The sequence below is a fragment of the Neofelis nebulosa genome, chromosome 2 (assembly GCF_028018385.1).
Source record: "Neofelis nebulosa isolate mNeoNeb1 chromosome 2, mNeoNeb1.pri, whole genome shotgun sequence".
In the NCBI taxonomy this organism is placed as follows: Eukaryota; Metazoa; Chordata; class Mammalia; order Carnivora; family Felidae; genus Neofelis; species Neofelis nebulosa.
In genome coordinates, this window is record NC_080783.1 from 142666510 (window position 1) to 142691266 (window position 24757).

The 24757-nt window shown below is 35.7% G+C and overlaps 1 protein-coding gene across 5 annotated transcripts in view; it reads right to left on the bottom strand.

Moving 5' to 3' along the window:
* Window positions 1–24757, bottom strand: part of FNBP1L (formin binding protein 1 like) — a 122769-nt gene that overhangs the window by 21447 nt on the left and 76565 nt on the right. For all 5 annotated transcript variants that reach the window (XM_058716527.1, XM_058716523.1, XM_058716526.1 and 2 more), the window contains 7 exons: window positions 15767–15820; window positions 14409–14556; window positions 13569–13631; window positions 9020–9124; window positions 5552–5680; window positions 3113–3259; window positions 989–1192 (listed from right to left, as the gene is read on the bottom strand). In XM_058716527.1, the coding sequence (XP_058572510.1) occupies window positions 989–1192; window positions 3113–3259; window positions 5552–5680; window positions 9020–9124; window positions 13569–13631; window positions 14409–14474 (714 nt within the window). In that variant the 5' untranslated portion in view covers window positions 14475–14556; window positions 15767–15820. The remainder of the gene's footprint in view (window positions 1–988; window positions 1193–3112; window positions 3260–5551; window positions 5681–9019; window positions 9125–13568; window positions 13632–14408; window positions 14557–15766; window positions 15821–24757) is intronic.

Sequence of the window (24757 nt, forward strand, 5' to 3'; positions counted from 1 at the left end):
TACATTTGTGGTTTTTCTCTCAGACTGTTTCTATTTCATCTTCATTGCACCTCATTTAAAAAAAAAAAAAAACTTCAGCAGTCCTGGTTTTTCTAAGCTTTCCTATCTACCCTGATTTGACTTAAAAAAAAAAAGTCTCACCTCTCAACTTCTCACCTGGAAAATATTAAAAGCATGAATAATGCTTGAGTTAATTATAAGTGTACTTCTGAAGAGATTAATAGGTATATTATGAGTTAAATTTATCTGCATTCTTATGTCTAGATCAGAAAAATGAATTAAAGTCACCTATACTTTAATAAATAGAGCACATCAGATTAAAAGTACATATCTATTCCCATACTAGATAGACACTATTGTAAGCACTACATTGGTAGGATTAAGCACTCATCTATTCCATTTGCTCATGCTGCTGAACTAGATTTATCTAACATATACAGCACATCAAAAAATGGGTTCCAACAAGAAGTTAAGAGAGATTCTCTTAGTAAACTGGAGATTTTTAAACTTCAAATAACCACAAACATTGGGCCCCTCCCATTAAACATTCACATGGATGATAAAAATAACTTCATTAGTACGATCTATAAGACCTAATGTGACATTTATTATTGCTATAGTCAATCATTCATTCTAATAGAGAACTGCAATTTTGGTTGTCTTATAGTTAGATCACAACGTTTCCTTAGAAATTCTGATTGAAACTACATACAAGTGAAATTTCAAAAGCATATAATTCAAGAGGTATTAACAACTATTTAACATTTTTACTCATTAAGTGGTGGTCAAATGTTATTTAACTCCAGAAATAACTTTTACTATTAAGATACAAAACTATGTTTCTAATAAGTGAAAAGTTAACTGAATCATTCAGATAAAAATACTTATTCTCTATTAATAGTAAGCCATTATCCACTCAACACCTACATTGATTTAAATGACACACTAAAATAAAACTATTAGCATAGAGGAATTTCATGACTTTTACCTTTGGCTTCTTTCCAAAGAGCCACAACTTGCCCTTGGCCTTTCCTACTGTGGTTTTGGCATCCATCTTCCCACTTTCCTGTTTGGATGCACTGATAGTCCCATCAGAAATGGTTCTATAAATATGTTGACTGTAATCTTCAAATGGAAAATCTCCTGGAGGTTCAAATCCAGACTTAAAGGAGTCCACTACCATTTGAGAGTCCTACACGTAAGAAACATGTTTTTAAAATCATTTCATTTATTTTTAATAATGTTAGCTGTTAAAAACTTACTCAAGGAAACAACCAACAAAAATTTAAAGGAAATAATTCTACAGATAATAATTAAAGGTTAAAGTGAATAATTTCTTCTGGTGGATTAGTAATAAGCCTTAAATATTTTAATCCCAATAAAATACGAATTTATAATCAAATTAACATTTTATTAGTTTGTAATATTCATGAAGTGTTTTCATTCCACAACTTCAACCCACTGAAATTCATCTGAGGACAAGTTAGTTGATAAGAAAGATCTAACTTTCTTAGAATAGGAATACAGGAAGAGGTTATTCTCAAGTAGAAATTCTAAGAAGTTTCAGAGAAAAAGGCTTTTTGCTTTACAGGATATCTACAAAAAGTTGATCTTTGAAACAGGGGAAAAGGCATCTATGTAAAAGAGTAAGAGGTAGAAAGGCTTTCATGCATCCAACAGGGGAAAAGATAAAATATACTGAAGACAGTTGGGAATGTTAACTGAACAATGGAGAAAGATCTCACAAACAATATTAAATACAAAAAGAAACTTTATAAATATAAAGTTCTATTTCCCCTAAAACTTTAAAACTCACATAACTATACTATATATTGTCTTTGGAAGTACATACCACTATCCAAATGTTCTTCTGACACCTTAAACTCATTATTTTCAAACAGAATACTTTATCTCTTATAAACTCCTCCTGTTTAAAACCCTTCTCTTTTATTCCCTATTTCTGTTCATTGTACATTTTGCCTTTTACTCAAAAGTTATCTGTTAAGTCACACCTTAGTTTTGTCATTAACGCCACCCTACCAATCACTTGCTAAAGGATGAGAAGAATGAGAGAGAAGGGACCTAACTACATTTGTAACCTTGTAACCAGCCATACTGAAATATAAATGTACTTCTGAATTTCTGATTAAAGAACCCTAAAATCCTTTTATTTTTAAAATTCAAGTCAAAATTCTATTTGTTACAGAAAAAAATCCTCATTAATACCAACTTGCTACGAAGACTAAAATATGTGGTATATATTTAGCACTCCCCCAACACTGGTTCTCTTCTCTTGCTCCTTCTTCATAACATAAATTTCTGCCAACTACCCTTTCTGGTCACTCAATCAACATTTATTGAGAAATGACCAGGTACAAGATTCTTGCTAGACCTTAATTAAGACAGGTTAGTGGATATACTTTCTCAAGGGGAGCAGGGCTATGCTGTTCCTTCTACTGCCCTTCCTTTTTGCCCATTACTCCATACACTACCCACAGTTCAAGTGCCGACTCTTCCATTAAAAAGCAATTCTTATAGTAACTTTATATCTATTTCTTTCTCTAAACTTTCACTAGAATAAGAGTACAACACAGTTTGTAACCTACAGTTCACAGGTTGTGTTATACTCTTGGAGTAGAACTGAAAATTTAGTCAGGGGAAAAGGAAGGATTAAAATTTTCTTTCAAAACAACTAGAATTTTAGTGTTCAGAACAGTCTTAAAAGCCCAAAGGAGTCCACTGAGTGCCTGGGTGGCTCAGTCGTTTGGGCATCTGACTTCGGCTCAGGTCATGATCTCTCATTCCATGAGTTTGAGACCCATGTCAGGCTCTGTGCTGACAGCTCAGAGCCTGGGGCCTGCTTCGGATTCTGTCTCCCTCTCTCTCTCTGTCCCTCCCCTGCTCACGCTCTCTTTCATTCTTAAAAATAAATAAACATGGGGGAAAAAAAAAAAAGCCCAAAGCAGTCCAATCTATTGCCAGACTTCTACAGAATATAAAGTATAATCAGCTACCCATCAATTACTTCACCCCTTTCCCAATTCATTTCACCAACTGAAACTGCATATGCAAACCAAATACATTTATTCAAATATAATTATATAGCACTTACTCTTCTTTCATCAACTGATTTTGCGGCGAGAATCATTCCTTCCAAACACTTTGAAATGATAGGAATAACTTTGCGTTCTGAGTCTGCAAATCCTCTGTAACACTCACTGAGTTTAATAGTCCTTCGTTCATCCATTTCTTGTAGTTGCTAATAATCAGAATTTTTTTTAAAAAAGGGAATATTAAATTTTCTTTTCATTCTGACGCAACCCCACCCCCCAAATTAGGATTCTACACTAACAGTCACACTGTTGTTAATACCTTTTCAACAGTCTTACAGTACTTAAAACCTGAGACTTGTTACATAACACAAGGGAAAAAAAAAAAAAAAAAATCAAGCCTTTCAGCACATCCTAAACCAAGTGACACTGGTTTTCAAATATTCTAAAGGGATCCCCTAACAGGCTACCAGCTCCCTACCTCATACCACCTCCACCTTTCCATTCTTCAGTCAGAGCAGTTGTCTATGCTTCCAGGAAAAGCTGCACTCGAAAACAGAATTTTGATGGTTTTTTTTTTCCTTTCTTTTTAAGCAATTAGCCTGTAACATATATAAATCTGAGAGTTCTAAGTCCTTAAATTAGTTCAGATTACTTTGGTAAGATCTCGCTGGATTAAGGATCCATAGTTGACTGAATACCAACAGGTACTCAGACCTACCAGTCAGTCTACTGCTCAGTAACTATCAAAGGATTGGGGATACAAGATGAAAACAGGAAGCCAAAAGGTGAAAGTGGTACATACAATGGAATTCCCCACAATTCAAAAATTTACTGGCACATGCCCCTAAGAATTATGCTATGACAAGTGAAGCCAAATAACTTACAGGCATTTTTGACCCCTTAATATTTGCCGACACTACTAACCTTTTTCTCCTAGGACACAGCTACACTGTTCAAGTCCCCACACTCCCACAGCCTTTATACCAGCTTTTCCTCTCTACTTCCCAAAGCTTGTGGATTTACTCTGACACCCACATTTTCACAAAGGAACTGTTCCCAGCATTACAGAATGGCAAGACTGGGGGCACCTAGGTGGCTCAGTCAGTTAAGTGTCTGACTTCGGCTCACGTCGTGATCTCGTAGTTCACACATTCTAGCCCCACATTGGGCTCTGTGCTGATGGCTCAAAGCCTGGAGCCTGTTTAGGATTCTGTGTCTCTCTCTCTCCCTCTGCACCACCCCCCCCCCATCCCCACCCTCCAGCGCCATCCCACTCATTCTCTCTTAAAAATAAATAAACAGGGGCGCCTGGGTGGCGCAGTCGGTTAAGCGTCCGACTTCAGCCAGGTCACGATCTCGCGGTCCGTGAGTTCGAGCCCCGCGTCAGGCTCTGGGCTGATGGCTCGGAGCCTGGAGCCTGTTTCCGATTCTGTGTCTCCCTCTCTCTCTGCCCCTCACCCGTTCATGCTCTGTCTCTCTCTGTCCCAAAAATAAATAAAAAACGTTGAAAAAAAAAAAATTTAAAAAAAATAAATAAATAAACACTGAAAAAAAAAAAAAATGGCAAGACTGCTCCATAGCAAGGTTCAAACAAAAGGATTAAGCACAAAACACAGTTTTGATCTCCCCAGAACATAATGGCTTGGCTGGAGAGCCTAGAAAAGCACCACTGAGTGATGATGACTAGATGCTAGTCATGAGGCTAGATGCTCTGGATTAAATGACTGGAATATGATACCCACTCTAGGCCACCCTCTCTAACTATGCTTCCTTTGTACTGCTAATTTGCCTTACAACGAAAAAGAAAATATATCTGGGCTGACAACTCTTTCCATATAAGCTCTGCTCTCCCAGATACTACTTTCAACACTCTTTCAATCCCTTTACTCTAATTTCTCTTCTTTCTAGAATAAGCAGTAACATAACTTAACCCTCATATAAATTCTGGGTCTTTACCTCAGGCTGTTTGGCAACTGTTTATCATCAAGTGATGACGGATGGAATTTGTAAGCAAACTCACGGCCTGAATTACATTTATGATCTGGCAACTAGGAAGACAAGCAGGCAAAAACCAGGCTAGCAAATACATTTCATAAGATTTATTTCTGCCACCTGGGGTAATGCCAGTAACTCTGGTATAGTGTCAAAAAGCTACATCCCAATTCTAGGTAAGCAGCTTACCAAGAACAATTCCAGTGAATCCCCCCTATGTCCTAATACTCAATGATACAGTATTAAAATTTATCTAGAAAATGTCATTGTTTTACTGGACTGTTTATTACACTAATAATTATTCAGTAGGAAAATTCGTGATTTCAAAGTTAGGAAAAATTTACTTTTCAAATCTATAATCATAAAAGAAGTTCTTATCACTAGTCCTGATGACTAGTGAATCTAGAAACATCCTGGTTGATGCCTCAAATTTAAAAGTTTCACATATAAAAAGACTAGCTCTTCCAACTCTAAAACTAGATTAATTTCATATATCTAAACTTTACCTTGTAAATTTGAGGAATCACTACGTAGAAATGTTTGTGCTGTTCTCCATTAAAGTTTTGCAATTGTGCCGCATATTCATTTTTATTTTCATCAGCCATATGTGTACGCAGATTCAACTGCTGTTTGGCCTAGAGACAAATTGGTCCACATCATTACCAACACAAATAACAACAACAACAAAATGTAACCTGATTCATTTTTCTAAAAGTTATGCTAAACCTAGACTTTTTCTAACTATTAATATCATTTAAAATTTAAGGAGATGCTTGCATATCTTATGGACAGAGCACTCTCCTATTGCAGCAATCCTTTTCTCTTTTTGCAACAGTCCTTCCCTTTGCAATAATCTGTTCAAATAAAGTTTCTCCTTACCAAATCCAGACTTTTTTAAAATTAAACAAATGACAACATTATGGCTTGACCTGCAACAGTATGCTCTTAACCAGAAGACGAAAAACACCATAGAAATACTTTAGACAGTTAACAAGTTATAGTAAAACATTTAAAACATGATCCACTTATATGCAACTCAGAACCACAGTGAAACACTAATGATTAAATATATGATTTTTGGATATGGTAATACTCAAAAATGATTTCAGTCTCTATACAAAACCAAAGGTACTTTCAGGAATGATTATTTAGAATATAGTTCTGTTCATCTCAAGCTCTTAGAGAAATGCTTTTTGAATAGGTCACATCAGCATCATCTACATTGGTAAGAACATTAGAATACTAACATAAAATCATTAATTCTAGATTTATTGGAGGGGAATCTAAGTAAATTTCTCAATTACTCTAAAGTAATAAGAAAAAAAAGTAAGAATTGAACTCCATTTTTCACAGTGCTCCAAGGAACCAATCATGTTATATGAGAGTGCTCTGGAAGTTGTAAAACACATTAATACACTTTATTGTTCTAATTCCATTTTCTACAAAATGTAGTCTCTAACCTTCTAACAGTAGGTCCACAAGTTAGTTCTTCTGAACTCAGAAACAAACTGACCTGTGGAAATACACAGTAGCCAAGATAATAGAGAAGCCCACAAAAAAAAAATTTAATCTACAGTGTACTTGAAGATTCTAATACTTAAGTACTATGGAAACTAAACACCATAGCCTGAAGTATTTCTACAGAAAAATACATTTGAAGTTCTGGGACCTTAAGTACACATTCATTTACTTCTTCCCCCTTTCTCCCTGTTCCCACAAACTATGATGGAATAGAGGAATCCAAATTATTCCCTACCCACAATGGTCAGGCGAAACGGCTCCTGTTCTAAGTCACTGGCTGTGATTCCTAAAGCCTAGGGCAAAGGTTCCAGCAGGGCATAGAGGAGTGTAAAGCTAGAAACTAGAACAACTGAAGCCCCCCTGTGGGCTTCATACTTAACTGCCTTTTTTTAAAATATTACATTAACTTTTTTTTTTATTTTTAATTGTTGTAAAACACACAATATCATCTTAATTGACCATCTTAATCATTTTTAGGTGACCAGTTCAGGAGTGTTATGGTATACTCACATTGTTACGCAACTGCCTTTCTTTTCTTTAGAAAGATCAGTAATAGGCTTGCTCCTTCTTCACTTTTTTTTTTAAAACTTTTATCAGTAATTGCTCAATTGAAACTATGTTCCTTTCTCCTACCTGTCATTACAAGAGAATCCCTCTACTCTATAGTTCCTAAAGCAAATCCTCAAAGTTTTCCTAATTCTCTAATAAGTAAGGAGGTTGCAAACAAAGGAGTATAAAAAGGAAACTATAAACGTTAAAATTCTTAAGTTAGGTCAAACTATTAACATATTCTATCTAGATTTCAAAATGTCTAATTAGTCTCTAAAGAGATCTCTGTAGACAAAATAAAAAACATAAGTTAAATGAGAGTCCAGTTAGAGTCCCTTATCTTGCCTAGTACCTAAGCTATGTATTCCAATCGATGTTTGATAATAAGTCAAAGGAGTTTTTAAGGAGTGTCAACCAGCAAGCAAGCCTCCCATGTATACAACAGTGTTTGCAACTGTTGTGATCCACATTTTTATCAAATAATAATAACACATTATGTGCATGACATGATGCTAGGAAGGAAATGAATATATGGATGATCAAAATCAGGGTCCAAAAATCTTAACCGCAGAGTTAAGTCTAATAATTGATACAGATGTACACACGCATCTAAAATACCAACAGTACAAGTTATGAGACACATGTTCTCATATCACACCATATGTGAAAAGACATGGGGTTAACCATAAACCCAATGGGAGTCCATCCAATGTGGTTGCTCAAAAAAAAAAAAAAAAATCAATATACATTTAGGCCATAATTAACATAAATTTGGTGTTCAAAATGAGTGAGGTAATCAAACTCTGGACTGATCAGACCATTATCTGGATTATTACATCCAACTGGAAGTTAACATAATTTAGGTGGGATACTGACAAATTAACAGGTATCCAAAGGAAAACAGTCATAATGAAAAGTGACTTAAAGCCATTTCCTCAGTAGAATAAAGAAATACACTGGTTCATCTAGGGACAGAGAATCTGCTATGAATATCTAAAGAGCTTTATGTAGAAAATACAGAATACTTTCCCAGTACCTCAAAGAAACTAAAACTAAACACAGCGATCAGTGGGATCAATATAAGGAAATGCTAGAGTTGGAAAAATCAAAAAAAGAACAAACTGCCTTAAGTCTGTGTATTTCCAATGACAAGGGACTTAACTATCATTAGAGGTATAAAAAGTCATTAAGAAATAGGGTAGAAAAAAATAAAACCCTCACAAGTTATACTAGAAGGACTTTAAGATAATTGTAATCTGAATTTTATATAATTTTATGGCTTTAAGTGGTAAAGAAAATGGAATGCAGAAAATTACCCCTCTCAAATGTCCAATGTTCTAAGATAAAGAACATACAGCAAAGAAGGAAAAGCTAAGCAGCAGTAGTTAAGGGCTGATCCTTACAAATAGTTATGTTATAAAACATCTGGCCCAGAATCAGCGACGAACAGCTCAGTTTTCCAAAATGAATGAAAGAATGAATGAAACAAAAACATAAATAGCTAACTAACATCACATACTTCTGACACTTTTATCTTGTTTTGCCTTGGGTCAAGTTAGGGAAGCACACTACCTCCATTTGCATACCCCATCAACATACCTTAGACTTCCTATTCTGTTTTGGAACAGGATAGAAACTCATTCTTTTTTTTTTTTTTAGTTTAGAAATTCATTCTCAATAGCAATTATATCTTTCCTATGCATTCTGAATGCAGTTAAGACATTACAATAAAATAAACATAATCCGACTAACATGTGATTTGAAGTACACAAATATTTGTATATTTTAGATTTAGACGTAGTGTTTCTCTTGGAGAAATCTAATACCAATACAAATATTACAATTACCCTCCACATGCAAGTAATAATATTTTTATATCAAAGTCAGTTTGGATTATTTCTTACCTTTTCAACATCTGCCTTGGTTGCGTTAGTATCATTATCCAATCTTTCATAACTCTGTTGTGCCTTTTCTGCCTCTCTACATTCTCTTTCAAATTTCTTTTTACTCTGTTTAAAAAATTAAAATATCACACTAAGAAATAAAATTTACCTCATAAATAACTTTAAAATGTTGCCACTGTACACTGTATAGAATTACACACTAAAAGTAAATTTTTTCTAAGGTAGAAAAGAAATTTTAGTATTACAAATAACCCATGTGACTTAAATATCAGACATTACAGACTGTGAAGGAAAAAAAAAATCATAGGCATGCCTGAGTTAATATTATATACTTCTTCTTTTGCTAGTAAGAAAAAAAATCACATGTATTTTGTAATTATTTATTATAAGCTCATCTTCAGAGGACTTTTTGGTTTGTGCGGTGTTTTGTGTTTGGTTTTATATGTTTATTTGGTTGTTTTTGGTGTTTGCTTGTTTTTATTTTTTGTGGTGGGATGTGGGAATGTCCCTCCAAAGTGGTTTCCTACTGTTTGTTCCAGGTGTCTCAGGACTACCATTAGCCCAGAACTCGGCCTTTAAATTTTTTTTTATTTAATACAAATTGCTACGACTTGGTAAAAGCTACTCATAATAGAGCCATGCAATATATACCATATTTCCTTTCTTGCATACTTTTTAAAGTTTTTAAATACTTATTGGGGGGAGGGGCAGAGAGATGGAGACACAGAATCTGAAGCAGGTTCCAGGCTCCGAGCTGTCCGAAAAAAACAAACAAAACTTTTTTTTTTTTAATTCCTAAACTAAATTTGCTTAGTTTTCAATGTACTTTTTTACATACTTTTGTAAATGTACTTTTAAGTCAACTCTAGTTTACACAGTTCTTTAAAAATCTGTCCTCGGGGCGCCTGGGTGGCTTGATCGGTTAAGCGTCCGACTTCGGCTCAGGTCATGATCTCACGGTCCGTGAGTTCAAGCCCTGCGTCGGGCTCTGTACTGACAGCTCAGAGCCTGGAGCCTGTTTCAGATTCTGTGTCTCCCTCTCTCTCTGCCCCTCCCCTGTTCATGCTCTGTCTCTCTCTGTCTCAAAAATAAATAAACGTTAAAAAAAAAATTTTTTTTTAAATCTGTCCTCAGTTAATTCAAACATATTCAGAATTCTATAAATTTTACTTTCTTGATGAGATCTCTTCCAAAGGCTTTGACCTATTGAAATTTGGATTATTGAAATTTGGATTGGTTACACCAAAGTGGACCTACTACATAGCTGTTACCCTGCAATTTCCCTTCACCATTATCAGAGATTCCTTTTACCTCTCCTTTGATTTGAATCTCCTATTTCCCAATTCCACACCTTCCCCTTTCTTGGTTCATTTCCTTATTTTGCTAGAACACATTCAGCAGTAGCTTCCTAGAAGATTTGTGGGAGCTAAGTCTCCATGGCCAAAAATAACTTTACCAACACTTTTAACTGATAAAATTTGGCTGGGTATGAAACTGTTGGAAACTGACTTCCTTCAGAAATGTAAAAGTGCTAACCACTCCACTAACTTCTAGTTTCCTGCTCCTATTCTGATTATTGATCCTTTGCATAAAACATGTTTGTTTTGGGGGTGTCTGGGTGACTCAGTCGGTTAAGTGTCCAACTCTTGTGGCTCAGATCGCGATCTCACAGTTCGTGAGTCTGAGCCTCACACTGGCCTCTGCAATGACAGTGCAGAGCCTGCTTGGGATTCTCTTTCCCCCTCTCTCTCGTTCATGCTCTCTCCCTCAAAATAAATAAACTTTAAAAAAAAGTTTTTCTTAGAAAAGCCCACCTCTCAGTGTAGCTGAAAATAGCTGATCCTTGCCACATCTGGAGCATGGTTAAATAATCTCATCCTGTCAAAGGCACCCATTACAAAGTCTGCTGGGGATTTTTCTGAAAGTTTTCCCTCCCTGATAAAAAGGAACAGTTAGAAAAGAAATGCCCTCTTCTTCCTGCTTCTGCATGCAACTGAATGAGGATGTGGTGCTTGGCTGCTTCATTCAACTGCTGACCATAAGGGGACAAGCCTGAGGAAAAATGCCAACGTGGTCAAGATGGCAAAGTAGACACAGAGAGGAGAAGCAGCCTTAGTGACATCACTGAGCTATGGACCAACTCTGGAACTGCTCCATTTCTGAGCCCTGTTCTTATAAATCTGCATGCTCTGTTTGATACCTAAACCCACTAACCAACAGACCTGGCATCTTTGGTACTTTTTTCATATTAATCTGTCACCATTCCTTCAAAATCTTCTTTGCAGGCTATTCTCTTCTGCCCTCCATCTTTAATACCAGGGTGGCCTATTTTCATTATCCTGTGGTTCATAACTGTCTTTTAAACTGTTTTCCTCAATTTTCAATACTCTGTCACTAATTTAGCTTATTTCTCCCAGTTCTTTAAATCTCCTCTCAATAATTTCAAAAATATTAATAATCTTACAATTTCATTTTCTTGATTAAACAAGATAGAGAAGAAATGGGATCCTGCACATATTTCAACAAATTCCACAGAAATTATATTTGTCTCCCTCACTAGACCACAGGCTCCACAAAAATAAGGACTACATCACTAATCACTTTTTTCACTATTCACTTTTGTACCAGGACTCAGTACATGTCAAGGATGCCTCCAATAAATACGAGTTGAGCTGAACTCCCCTTTAATGGTATTGTTAATCAATGTCTTAAAGAAATTACTCCCACATTTTGTTTTGATGCTTCTTTCTTGTGACCCCTATAACTTTTGCTTATTAAATGTCAATTATTCTTTTTTTTTTTAATTTTAATGTTTGTTTATTTTTGAGAGAGAGAGAGATAGAGAAAGACAGAGAGAGACAGACAGAGGGCAAGCAGGGGAGGGGTGCAGAGACAGGGAGACACAGAATCTGAAGCAGGCTCCAGACTCTGAGCTGTCAGCACGGAGCCCAACACGGGGCTCTAACTCACGAACCGCGAATCATGACCTGAGCTGAAGTCGGACGCCCAACTGACTGAGCCACCCAGGCGCCCCTGTCAATTGTTCTAAAGGCAAGTCAGCACATAACAAAAATAATTTGTGTCAACACAAGTTTTTAAAGGGACCAATGACTCACGAGTGTAGGAGTCTGTTATTATGTGCAAATGAAAACACATACATACTCATTAGGTGGCAGATTCTAAGAATGCTAGTTAAGGTAATTTAAAATTTAATAAATGTAAACACTCCCTAAAAGTCTTGTTAAAACCAATTAGAATGAAAATGAAAACAAAAATGAAAGAGACTATTAATAGAACTAAAAATTCTCAATCAGCACTGGTGCCTAGAATCTTACATCAATGATATTCATACAGTAGAAATTTAACCTAAGCTTTGAATATGTGTTTTTTTTAAAAAAACATTTATTGAGAGAGAGAGAGAGAGAGAGAGAGAGAGAGAAACATGTGTGCGTGTAGGGAAGGGGCAGAGAGAGACAGAGACAGAGACAGACTCTTAAGCAGGCTCGGTGCTGTCAGCACAGAGCCCGACGCAGGGCTCAATTCCACAAACTGTGAGTTCATGACCTGAGCCAAAATCAAGAGTCGGACGCTTAACCAACTGAGCCATACAGGCGCCCCTAAATACGTGGATTTAAAACAAGAAAAAATGGCCAAAAACACATATATACACGAGGTTTCTTCATCTCAAACTTAAAAGTCCCTTTCCCAACAATTACAAACTAAACTGATTAACATAACATGAAAAACTCCTTTTAGCATCATTTTCAAGGAATACAGTGTCCATAATAAAAATACGCAAGTAAAGAGTAAGCTGCTTGCGAACCTGAGGGTTCAAAAAGAATATTAATCTTGTACTACAGAACATCATTTGGCGGAGAATTTTAAGGAAAGGAGACAACAATGTTCCATGCAGACATATTGTTTTTCAAATGACTGTATGCCAGAATATCTAAGAAAAATCACATTAGCAAGTACCTTTGGAAAGTTTTTATAGTAAATAATTATTGCACTTTTATAATTTTATCTATAAATACTATCAAGTATTTTCTTTCCTATAATTTGAATGGTCTATGACCAGGAGTCTAGTACTAGGAACATTTTCATGATAGAATCACTGAACTGGAAGAAACATTTCACAAATCTAGTCCACAATCTTCAATTTTCATATTCTAAGGATGAAATCAAGAGAAATCATAAAAGGTACAACTACGATCTAAGTCCTCTCAGTCTCTGTCAAATGGTCTTCTAAGATACATCACTATTAACATCCCCATTACTCTTACCCTGTTATCAATAGTTTATAGTAACTACTGCAAAGTCAAAAACTGTTTTCCTAAACATTTACAGATATCTGAAGACTACAGAGTTGGTATAAGTATAGAACCATACAGAAAAAAATAATAAAATGCACATTCTCTTTTTATACCAATGTTAAAAATGAATAAATACATAGAGAAATATTCAACTCAATAGATGTGAAGCATAGGAGAATTTAGGGCTAAACTAGTCTATAAAATTTTATGTTAAGCATGAAGACACTATAACTCACATTATCCATCTGTTTCCAGCACATATCAAGATACTGTTGAGCTTTTCGTCCTTCTTGAAGATGCTGAAGATCATAACCAAAGAAAAAAAAAAACAAAAAAACAAAAAACAAATAAAACAAACAAAAAATTACATTTAAATACTAAAAGTCTTTAAAAAACCCAAACGCTTTCGCTTAATTTTTTAAGGTACTAATTATATAACTTGATATCAAGACTTAGGAAGAGATTATTAGTAGGGCAAAACTCTCAAATGCATTTTATAGGTATTACCTGAATACTGTAAGTATAACCTTTAAAACAGATATAATTTCTAGAAAAATACATATGTCTTAATTAAGGGTTGACAAACGTTTTCTATAAAGGGTCAGATATATATCTTAGGTTTTGCAAGCCATGTGGTCTCTGTTACAAATATTCAACTTTTCTGATATAATCAAAAGCAGCCACAGGCAATGCATAAATGAATAAGTATGGGCCTGTTTCAATAAAACTTTATTTATAGTCACTGAAATTTGAATTTCATACAATTTTCACATACCATGAAATATTCTTTTGATCTTCTTTTCAACTATCCAAAATGTACAAAGCATTCTTAGCCCATGGGAACTAAGAAAAACTGACAGTAAGCTAAATTTGGCACATGGGCTGTAGGTTATCAAATCTTGGTCTTAAATCCAAAAAGATTACAAATTAGCAAGACCATCTTAAGATGATTTTGGCTAGAAGAAACTGAGTGAAACAGAAAACCAGCTTATACTGAACAAACATTACTTTGAAAAGCAAAGTAATTATGTGAAAATATTTCATATTATATATAACTGGATAAAAACAATAATTACCATTTTTCTTTCAGTTTTCAGATCATGAGCATATCTCATTAATTCACCATAAACTCTGTGCGCCATTTCTTCTGCTACTACTTCTCGTTGTCCTGCATAGTCATTTAACTCGTTAAGGATGTTAAAAAAGGCTATACACGAGGTAAACCTGGCAAAAACATATTAAAAAATGGTGAAATTTCCTTTATTTTCTTTACAAGTGTTTTTTGTGAGGTATGGATTCAGCCTGACACTTGACAAATTTTAACTTACTCAACCTAACTCTTTCTTCACTACTAACTCCAAATTAACTTTGTATGAAAGAATCCCATATTAAGCTCAAGTTGTATATGTTTGTATACCTTCAAGTAATCTTAATTTATAAATAAAGGGATATATGGGGTCAAAAAATATTAAGAATACTACCTGCAGGCTCTTTTGGCATACTGGAATCTCTTAAGTAGCCAAGTGACTGGCCTGAGCTGGGGTGACTGGCCCACTTGGTTGGATTCCTAGGACTGGCAGCTGAACCTGGTGCAGAGATGATATGCTTGCTCTCGAGGACAGAACCTGCCAATCATACCACTCAAATGCATCTCGATGGCTGATCTACAGAACAATTTTGCTATCAGCTCTGGACACAGCTGCTTGTATGCCTGCCCACATCCTGAATGGAAGTAAAGTGCCATTGTAGTTGGCACCAAATGAGGGGTAAGAAGGGGCAAAAATAAGGGTAAAAAATGTGTGTGGAGAGAAGGAGAGAAACAAAGAGAATTGCTGTATTAAAATGTATAGATCTACTCTGAATACACTGCCAGACTATTCTTTTGGCTGAAGGCAAATAGCTCAGACAGAACTCCATTAACACTAAACCTAAGAATTCTAACAATTAACAATTATACACAAAGCTGTTTTAAGTCTAGTCTCTTTGTTTCTGCATTTCAGAGCCATCCACATACCCCTGTTTAAGACCAAAAAGCTCATAACTAATTCCCAAACTTTTATTCAGAGTTCCAAGATTACCCTGACAACCTCATTCCTTTTCATTATCCCTTTAAACCAACCAGCCAAACTATCTTAATACCTCTAAGAGTAAAAGCAAGAATCTAATAAGCTAACTACAGAATCAAGTATGGAAAAAATACGAAAGACTAAGTGACTCAAGTGAAGTCCCACATACTTCAACTATTTCAGAAAACTGAGCCCACTGAAATATTCATTCTTATTAAACAGTCGTTCCTTCTTCATAAAACTGTGATTTAATTAAAACTTTAAAAAATCATTATAAAGGGCTAACAGCATATTTATTTTACTAAATAACACAAATATTAGTATTTTTTAAATTTTAATATGCAATAATAAACAGGTGTAGAATTTACCTTGGCTCTTCATCTTTGGAGGAACGTTTGGGACAGTACTTCTTAACCAGATTTCTATAGGAAGAAAAAAATTTTTTAACATACAAAATATACTACTACTGAAACTGAAATATTCTCTAAGTTGCCAATTTCATGATATCAAGAATTTAATGATAAAAAACAAGACAGCAGTATAATCATCTACTACCATTAACATATTATCTCTACATTTTGTTCTGAAAATACTGGTATCTGTAAAAGGAAATGTTATTATCTGTGTTTGTATGAGTGTAATCATAATAATAAGGATGATTATGCTAGCAAATAAGCAAAGAGGAGGAAGAGAAGAAACAAAGTACTCAGTGTATGACACTGAGTCACAGCAAAAAGACATGTACTTCAAAGACATACCATCACTATTTTGTTTTGCAAATCAGATATTTTAAAATGAACTAAGATATGAAAACAAATGCTGATTCACTAATAGGATAAAAGAACAGTTGGTCAGCATCCTCCATAATTCTACTTTTATATGAACATCATTATGGGACCCTTCCCATTCTCTTTTTTTAAGGCATATTAATTACACTTATACTGCAACTTTCTTTGCCTGCATCTACGTCCATTCTAGACAGTCTCAGACTAACATGCTACCTCATCTCATCTTTGCAAACTCATAAGAAGACTAGAACATGGACTCTGAAGTAACACTATACTACCTGGGTTTGCATCCTGGCTGTTTTGTGTGGCATCTATGTGTCCTTGGATAATTCACTTGCCCCATTTCCTATCAATAGCAATAACAGTACCTACACCCCACAGGGTTATGAAAATTAAAGTGGATAATATTTGTAAAGCATTTAACACAGTGCTTTATACAGTTCTCAAAATATGGTCCATGGACAAGTAAAGCTCCACAGACTGTGACTAATCCACAAAAAGCTAAGTACACAAGTTGAGAGTAAGTTTATGTCTATTGAATCTAATAATAAAAAAAATTGGTGCCTGTATTTTACATGTCTCTTTTTTATGACATTTTTCTGGCATTAAATTTTTATTGGATTTTACGAAATCAACAATACACAATGAATTGGAAACTCAAAAAGAAACTAGTTCATCAACACAAATATGATATATACTGCTTTAACCTATAGGCATTTAAAAAATAAATGGCCCTATGGCCTTTCAAATAAATACTTCAAAAGAAGCATTGTTCTAATTATTCTCAAATCATTATCAATTCATTCCATTTAATTCAGCTTATTCATTCTATAATTATCCTCTATATGCTAGGCACTGTGCAAGTTACTGGGAACATTAGAAATGAGAGAATATCCACATTCAAGATTTACATTCCATTGAAAGGAATACAGAAGTATATACCAATAATTACAACATACAACATAATAACTGCTATGATAAAGGTATGCAAAGGATGCTATAATACAAAAGAGAAGGTCTTAACACCCTGAAGAGTCAGGGGAGAGAACAGGCAAAACACTGAGGAGGGTTACATTTACCAAGTTAATTAAAAAACTCATAGTCACCACTGGTTGTAAAACAAAGTACAGGATAAAAGCTTCAGGCCTTACATTTATATACTTGTTTACCAAAAGTTTAATAGAAAGGAGGGGAAGGGGCCCCTGGATGGCTCAGTCTGACTTTGAGTGTCTGACTTTGGCTAGGGTCATGATCTCACAGTTCCTAAGTTCGAGCTCCGCATTGGGCTCTGGGCTGACAGCTCAGAGCCTGGAGCCTGCTTTGGACTCTGTGTCTCCCTCTCTCTCTGACCCTCACCCCCTCCCTCTCTTTCCCCCCCTCCCTCTTCCTCCCTCCTGCCCTCCTCTTCTCTCTCTCAAAAAATAAACATTAAAAAATTAAAAAAAAAAAAAAAAAGGAAGAAAAAGAAAGGAGGGTAAGATGGAAGAGAACAAAGATCCAGAGCTTCTCTCTTCCATAACACTCACGGCTACAAGTACATACAGTGCAACTCACTCTGGGAATGACCTGAAGACTAGCAGAACACCTCTTCTACAACTAAAGATATACAGAAAAAGCCCATCAAAAAAGGATAGTAGGGGCAGCGACATAGTCAGGAACCAGATATCACAGGTGCAGAGGTCTTACCTAAGGAGCAAAGGGATGAAGCCCTACATAAAGTACCCTCCCTCTCTGGGGATCTGCAGAAGGAAAACAAGCCCCCATAACATCTGGCTTTGAAAATCACCAGGACTTAACTGTGAGAGAGAGCCACAGGTCTACAGGAAACTGAGACTCTGCTCTTCAAAGAGCCAGTGAATATCATTCATGGGAGGCCCAGCACAGTGGCAGTAGTTTGAAACATGCCTGGACCATACGTGAAGGACACTTATGGACTAATTTTAGGAAGTATGCAGAAGAGCAGGTATCTGTAGGAAACTTCTCCAGAAATGGAAGCATTGGCAGTTGCCATCTTTCTTTCGTTCCTTCAGCCTACTTGGCCCTCTCCTGGCAGGCACCACCAGTTCTGAAACTCTCCCATCTACTTTGCTAGAACTGTTCACCCAGTCCAGTGTTCCCCTGCAGACCTACCCTATTTAACCTATCTGGTCTGGCAGGTACCCCTCCAAAGCAACTCCTGACCTGGGAAAGGCTAGGGGCCCAGGAGCCCAGCTCCACACCCCCGAGCATGCCTGCTCAGCATATCACAGTGGGGCCTGGCAGCCAGCTATACGAGGAGCTAACTCCACCACCACCACACTCACAACAGGCCTCTCAACCAGGAGCACTGTGGCCCAGTCAGAACATGAGGGTGCGAAGAGCCCATACAGGGACTATCCCTGGAGTGCCTGGTTCTGCTGACCAAGGGAAATTGTATTACTTTGGCCCAAAGAATACCTTCTACATAAGGCCACTTGCTTTCAAGACCAGGAGCCACAGGTGACCTATCTAATATATGGAAACCAACAGAGAGACAGACAAACAAGGAAATAGAGGAATACGATCCAAATGAAAGAAAAGACAAAATCTCAGAAAAAGGACTAAATAGAACAGAAATAGGCAATCTACTGGATAAAGAATTCAAAATAATGGTCATAAAGATGCTCACCAGACTTGAGATAAGAATAGATGAATTCAGAATTTAAACAAGGAGTTAAGAAAATATAAAAAACAAATATACAAAACATGAAGTGGAAAATACACTAGAAGAAGCAGAAGAATGAATGCGCAATCTGGAAGACAGAGTAGTGGGACTCATCCATGCTGAAAAGGAATTTTTAAAGAATAGGTTAAAGGGACGCCTGGGCAACATCAAGCATACTAACATTTGCATTATAGGGGTCCCAGATAGAAAAGAGAGAGGACAAAAAAACTTATCTGAAGAATTAATAGCTGAAAACTTCCCTAACTTGGAAAATAAAACAGATATCCATGCCAAGGAAGGAAAGAAAGCCCTAAAGGAGATGAACCCAAAGAGGTCCACAGCAAAGCACATAATAATGCAATGTCAAAAATTAAAGAGACAATCTTAAAGCAGCAAGACAAAAGCAAATATTATGTATACAGCAACAATCACCTAAGTCTATCAGCTGATTTCCAGCAGAAATTCTGCAAGCCACAAAGGAGTAGCATGACATTCCAAATGCCGAAAGGAAAAAAACCAACAACCAAGTATAGTCTACATAGCAAGGTTATCATTCAGAAGTGAAGGAAAGATAGTTTCCCAGACAAGCAAAAATTAAAAAACTTTATCACCACTAAACTGACCTTAAAAAAAAGTGCTTTAGGGACTTCTTAAGGTAGAAAAGGCCATAAATAGAAGAAAGTTATGAAAAGAAAAAATTTCACCAGGAAAAGCAAATATATGGTGAAAGTATTAGATCACTCATAAAACTAGTATGATGGTTAAAGACAAAAGCAGTAAAATCAATTTTGTTTACAATAATTAGTTAAGGGATACACAAAATAAAAAGATATAAAATGTACCATCAAATACATAAAACAAAAGTGCTTTAAGAATGTGTTTGAACTTCAGTGACCATCAATTTAAAATAGACTGCTATATACATAGCATGTTATATATGAACCTCATGGTAACCACAAACCTAAAACAAGTAACAGATACACAAAAAAACAAACAGAAAAGAACCCAAGCATAACACTAAAAAAAGTCATTGGGGGCGCCTGGGTGGCTCAGTCTGTTAAGCAGCTGACTTCGGCTCAGGTCATAATCTCACAGTTTGTGAGTTCAAGCCCCAGGTCAGACTCTGTGCTGACAGCTCCGAGCCTGGAGCCTGCTTCGGATTCTGTGTGTGTATCTCTCTCTGACCCTCCCCTGCTCACACTCCGTGTGTGTGTGTGTGTGTGTGTGTGTGTGTGTGTGTGTGTGTGTGTGTTTGTGTGTGTCTCTCAAAAATAAACAAACATTAAAAAAAATTTTTTTAAGAAGTCATCAAATCACAAGGGAGAAAAGCGAAGAAAAAAGAAAAGACCTAGAAGAACTACAAAAACAACTAGAAAATCGTTAACAAAACAGCAATCAGTACATAAATATTAATAATGATTTTAAATGTAAATGAACATTTAATGCTCCAATCAAAAAACGTAAATACTCCAATCAAAGTAACTAGGTAACTAAATAGATAAAAAAAACAAGACCCATCTATATGCTGCATACAAGGGACTCACTTCAGACCTAAAGATACATACAGACTGAAAGTAAAGGGATGGAAAAAGATATTCCAGGCAAATGGAAACAATAACAAAAGCTGAGACAGCAATACTTACATCAAACAAAACAGACTTTAAAACAAAGATGGGCGTTACTTAATGTAAAGAGATAAACCCAACAAGAGAATACAACAACTATAAATATCTATGCACCCAACAGAGAAGCATCTAAATATATAAGCCAAATATTAACAGACATAAAGGGAGAAACTGATGGTAATACAGTAAAAGTAGGGAACTTTGACTCCCACTTACATCAACAGATGACAACACAGGTATATGCAAAATCTGTAAGGAAACTTTGGCTTTCAATGACACATCAGAACACATGCACCTAACAGATATATACAGAACATTCTACCCAAAAAGAACAGAATACACTCTTTTCAAGTACAAATGGAACAGGCTCCGGGATAAATAACATTTAGACCACAAAACAAGTCTCAATAAATTTAAAAACACTGACATCACATCAAGCATCTTTTCTGACCACAACAGTATGAAACTAGAAAATCAATCACAAGAAAAAAACTGGAAAAAACAAAAACATATGTAGGCTGAACAATATGCAAGTAAATAACCAATGGGTCAACAAATAAATTGAAGAGAAAATAATAAAATATCTTGAGACAAACAAAAATGTAAACTCGACACTGAAAATCTTTGGGACACAGCAAAGGCAGATCTCAGAGGAAAGTATAATGATACAAGACTTCCTCAAGAGATAAAAAAAATCTCAAACAATCTAACCTTACATCTAAAGGAACTAGAAAAAAAAAAAACACACACACACAGGGGCACCTAGGTGGCTCAGTCGGTTAAGCATCTGACTTTGGCTGGGGTGGTAATCTCGCGGTTAGTGAGTTCAGGGCCCACGTCAGGCTCTGTGCTGACAGCTCAGAGCCTGGAGCCTGCTTTAGATTCTCTGTATTCCTCTCTCTCTACCCCTCCCCGACTTGTGCTCTCTGTCTCAAAAATAAATAAACGTTAAAAAAATAAAAACAAAAAAACAAATCATTACCCAGACTCAACTAGAAAAAAAGAGAGGACTCAAATAAATAAAATCAGAAATGAAAGAGGAGAGACGTTAAAACCAACACCACAAATATACAAAGATTATAAGAGACTACTATGGAAACTTATATACTAACAAATTGGACAACCTAGAAGTAATGGATAAATTCCCAGAAAAATACAATTTTCACGAATGAATCGGGAAGAAAGAAAATCTGAATACACTAAATACTAGTAATGAAACTAGTGCACCTGTGTGGCTCAGTCACTTAAGCATCTGACTTGGGCTCAGGTCATAATTTTATGGTTTGTGAGTTTGAGCCCCGCTATCAGGCTCTGCACTAACAGCTCAGAGCCTGCTTCAGATCCTCTGTCTGCCTCTTTCTGCTCCCCCGCCCCCGCCTATGTCTGCATGCTCTCTCTCAAAAATAAATAAATATTCTAAAAAAAGTTTTTAAAAAAACATTCAACACAATTAAGTGGGATTTATTACTGGAATGCAAGAATGGCTTAAATCCATAAATCAATCAATGTGAATGTAGCACATTAACAAAACAAAGAATAAAAATCATATGATAATCTCAACAGATGCAGGAAAAGAATTCAGCATTCATTCATGATAAAAACTCTCAAAAAGGTAGGTATACAGGGAACATTCCTCAACATAATAAAGTCCATATATGACAAGCCAACAGCTAACACCACACTCAATGGTGAAAAGCTGAAAGCTTTTCCTCTAAGATCAGGAACAAGACAAAGATGTTCACTCTTTCCACTTTCAATTAACATAATACTAGAAGTTCTAGCCATAGCAATCAGAAAAGAAAAAGAAATAAAAAGCATCCATATTTTTAAGGAATAAGTAAAATGTTACTATTGACAGATGACACAATACCATATAAAGTCTTAAAGACTCCACCAAAAACAATAAATGAACTAAGAATAAATGAATTCAGTAAAATCGCAGGATACAAAATTAATATACTGTTGTGTTTCTATAAACTAATGACAAAATGGCACAATGAGAAATTAGTCCCATTTACAACTGCATCAAAAAGAATAAATATCTAGGAATAAATTTAAACAAAGAGGTGAAAGACCTGTACTCTGAAAACTATGAAACGATGAAAGAAATAAAAGATGGCACAAATAAATGGAAAGATATTTCATGCTCATCAATTGGAAGAATTATATTGTTAAAATGTCCATACTACCCAAAGCAATCTACACATTCAAAGCAATCCCTATCAAAACACCATTTTTTCACAGAACTAAAACAAATAATCCTACAATTTGTATGAACCACAAAAAGACCCTGAAATAGCCAAGTAAACTTGAGAAAGAAGAACAAAACTGGAGATATCATAATCCCAGATTTCAAAGTACACCACAAAGCCTCAGTATTCAAAACAGTATGGTACTGGCACAAATACAGACACATGGATCAACAGAACAGAATAGAGAGCCCAGAAATAAATCCACACCTTTATGGTCAATTTATCTTTGACAAAGAAGGCAAGAATATATAATGGGGAAAAGCCAGTCTCTTCAATAAATGACGCTGGGAAAACTGAACAGATGTGTGCAAAGGAATGAAATGGAACTTAATTATACCATACACAAAATAAACTCAAAATAGATTAAAGACCTGAAATTATAAAACTCCTAAAAGGAAAAAAACATGGGCAGTAAAGTCTTGGACATTGGTCTTGGCATTACATTTTTAGATCTCTCTCTTCAGCCAAAGGCAACAAAAGCAAAAATAAATAATTGGGACTACATAAAACTAAAAGCTTTTTTCACAGCAAAAGAAACCATCAACAAAATGAAAAGGCAACCTACTAAATGGAAGATATGTGCAAATGATATATCCAATGGGAGTTAATATCTAAAATATATAAAAAAAACTCATACAACTCAACACCAAAAGAACAATCTCATTAAAAATAGCTATAGTTATCTGAATAGACATTTTTCCAAAGACATACAGATGGCCAACAGAAACATCAAAGAATGTTCAACCTCACTAACCATCAAGGAAACGAAAAGCAAAACAACCTCACATTTTTCAGAATGGCTAGTATCAAAATAACAAGAAACAAGTGCTGGTGAGGATGTGGGGAAAAGGGAACCCTTGTGCCCCTATGTTGGTGGACATGTAAATTGGTGCAGCCTCTATGGAAAACAGCATGGAAGTTCCTCAAAAATTTAAAGATAGAAATACCACATGACCCAGTAATTTCACTTCTGGATATTTCTCCAAAGAAAATGAAAATACTAATTCAGGAAGATATATGCACTTGTATGTTTATTGCAGAATTATTTAGTGAAGATACAGAAGCAACCTAAGTATCCATCAATAGATGAATATATAAAGAAGATGTGGGACACAGACACACACTCACCCACACAAGAATATTACTCAGCCTTAAAAAAAAAAAAAAACAAAACCAAAAATTTGCCATTTGCAACAACATGAATGGACCTAACGAATATTATGTTAAGTGAAATATGTCAGACAGAGAAAAATAAATGCCATACGATTTCACTTCTGTGTGGTAGACCATAAAAAAAAAAAAAAAAAAAAAAAAAAAAAAAAACTGAAAGAGTTATAAATACAAAGAACAAAAACTGGTGATTACCAGAGAGGAGAAGATAAGGGAGATGGGTGAAATAGGTACGAGAGGTTAAGAGGTACAAACTTCCAGTTATAAAATAAGTCAACCATAGGGATTTAAAGTACAGCATAGGCAATACAGTCAATTATAGTGCAATAAGTGATAACAGATGGTAACTACACTTATCATAGTAAGCACTATATGATTTATATAAATGTTTAAATCATTATGTTGTACGCCTGAAACTCATAACATGTCAACTATATTACAATTAAAAATAAATGTCTTAGGGGTACCTGGGTGGCTCAGTCTGTTAAGAGTCTGAATCTTGGGGCGCCTGGGTGGCGCAGTCGGTTAAGCGTCCGACTTCAGCCAGGTCACGATCTCGCGGTCCGTGAGTTCGAGCCCCGCGTCAGGCTCTGGGCTGATGGCTCGGAGCCTGGAGCCTGTTTCTGATTCTGTGTCTCCCTCTCTCTCTGCCCCTCCCCCGTTCATGCTCTGTCTCTCTCTGTCCCAAAAATAAATAAAAAACGTTGAAAAAAAAAATTTAAAAAAAAAAAAAAAAAAAAGAGTCTGAATCTTCATTTCATCTCAGGTCATGATCTCACGGTTATGAGATTGGGCCTCGCACTGGGCCTGGAGCCTGCTTAATATTCTCTCTCTCTCCCTC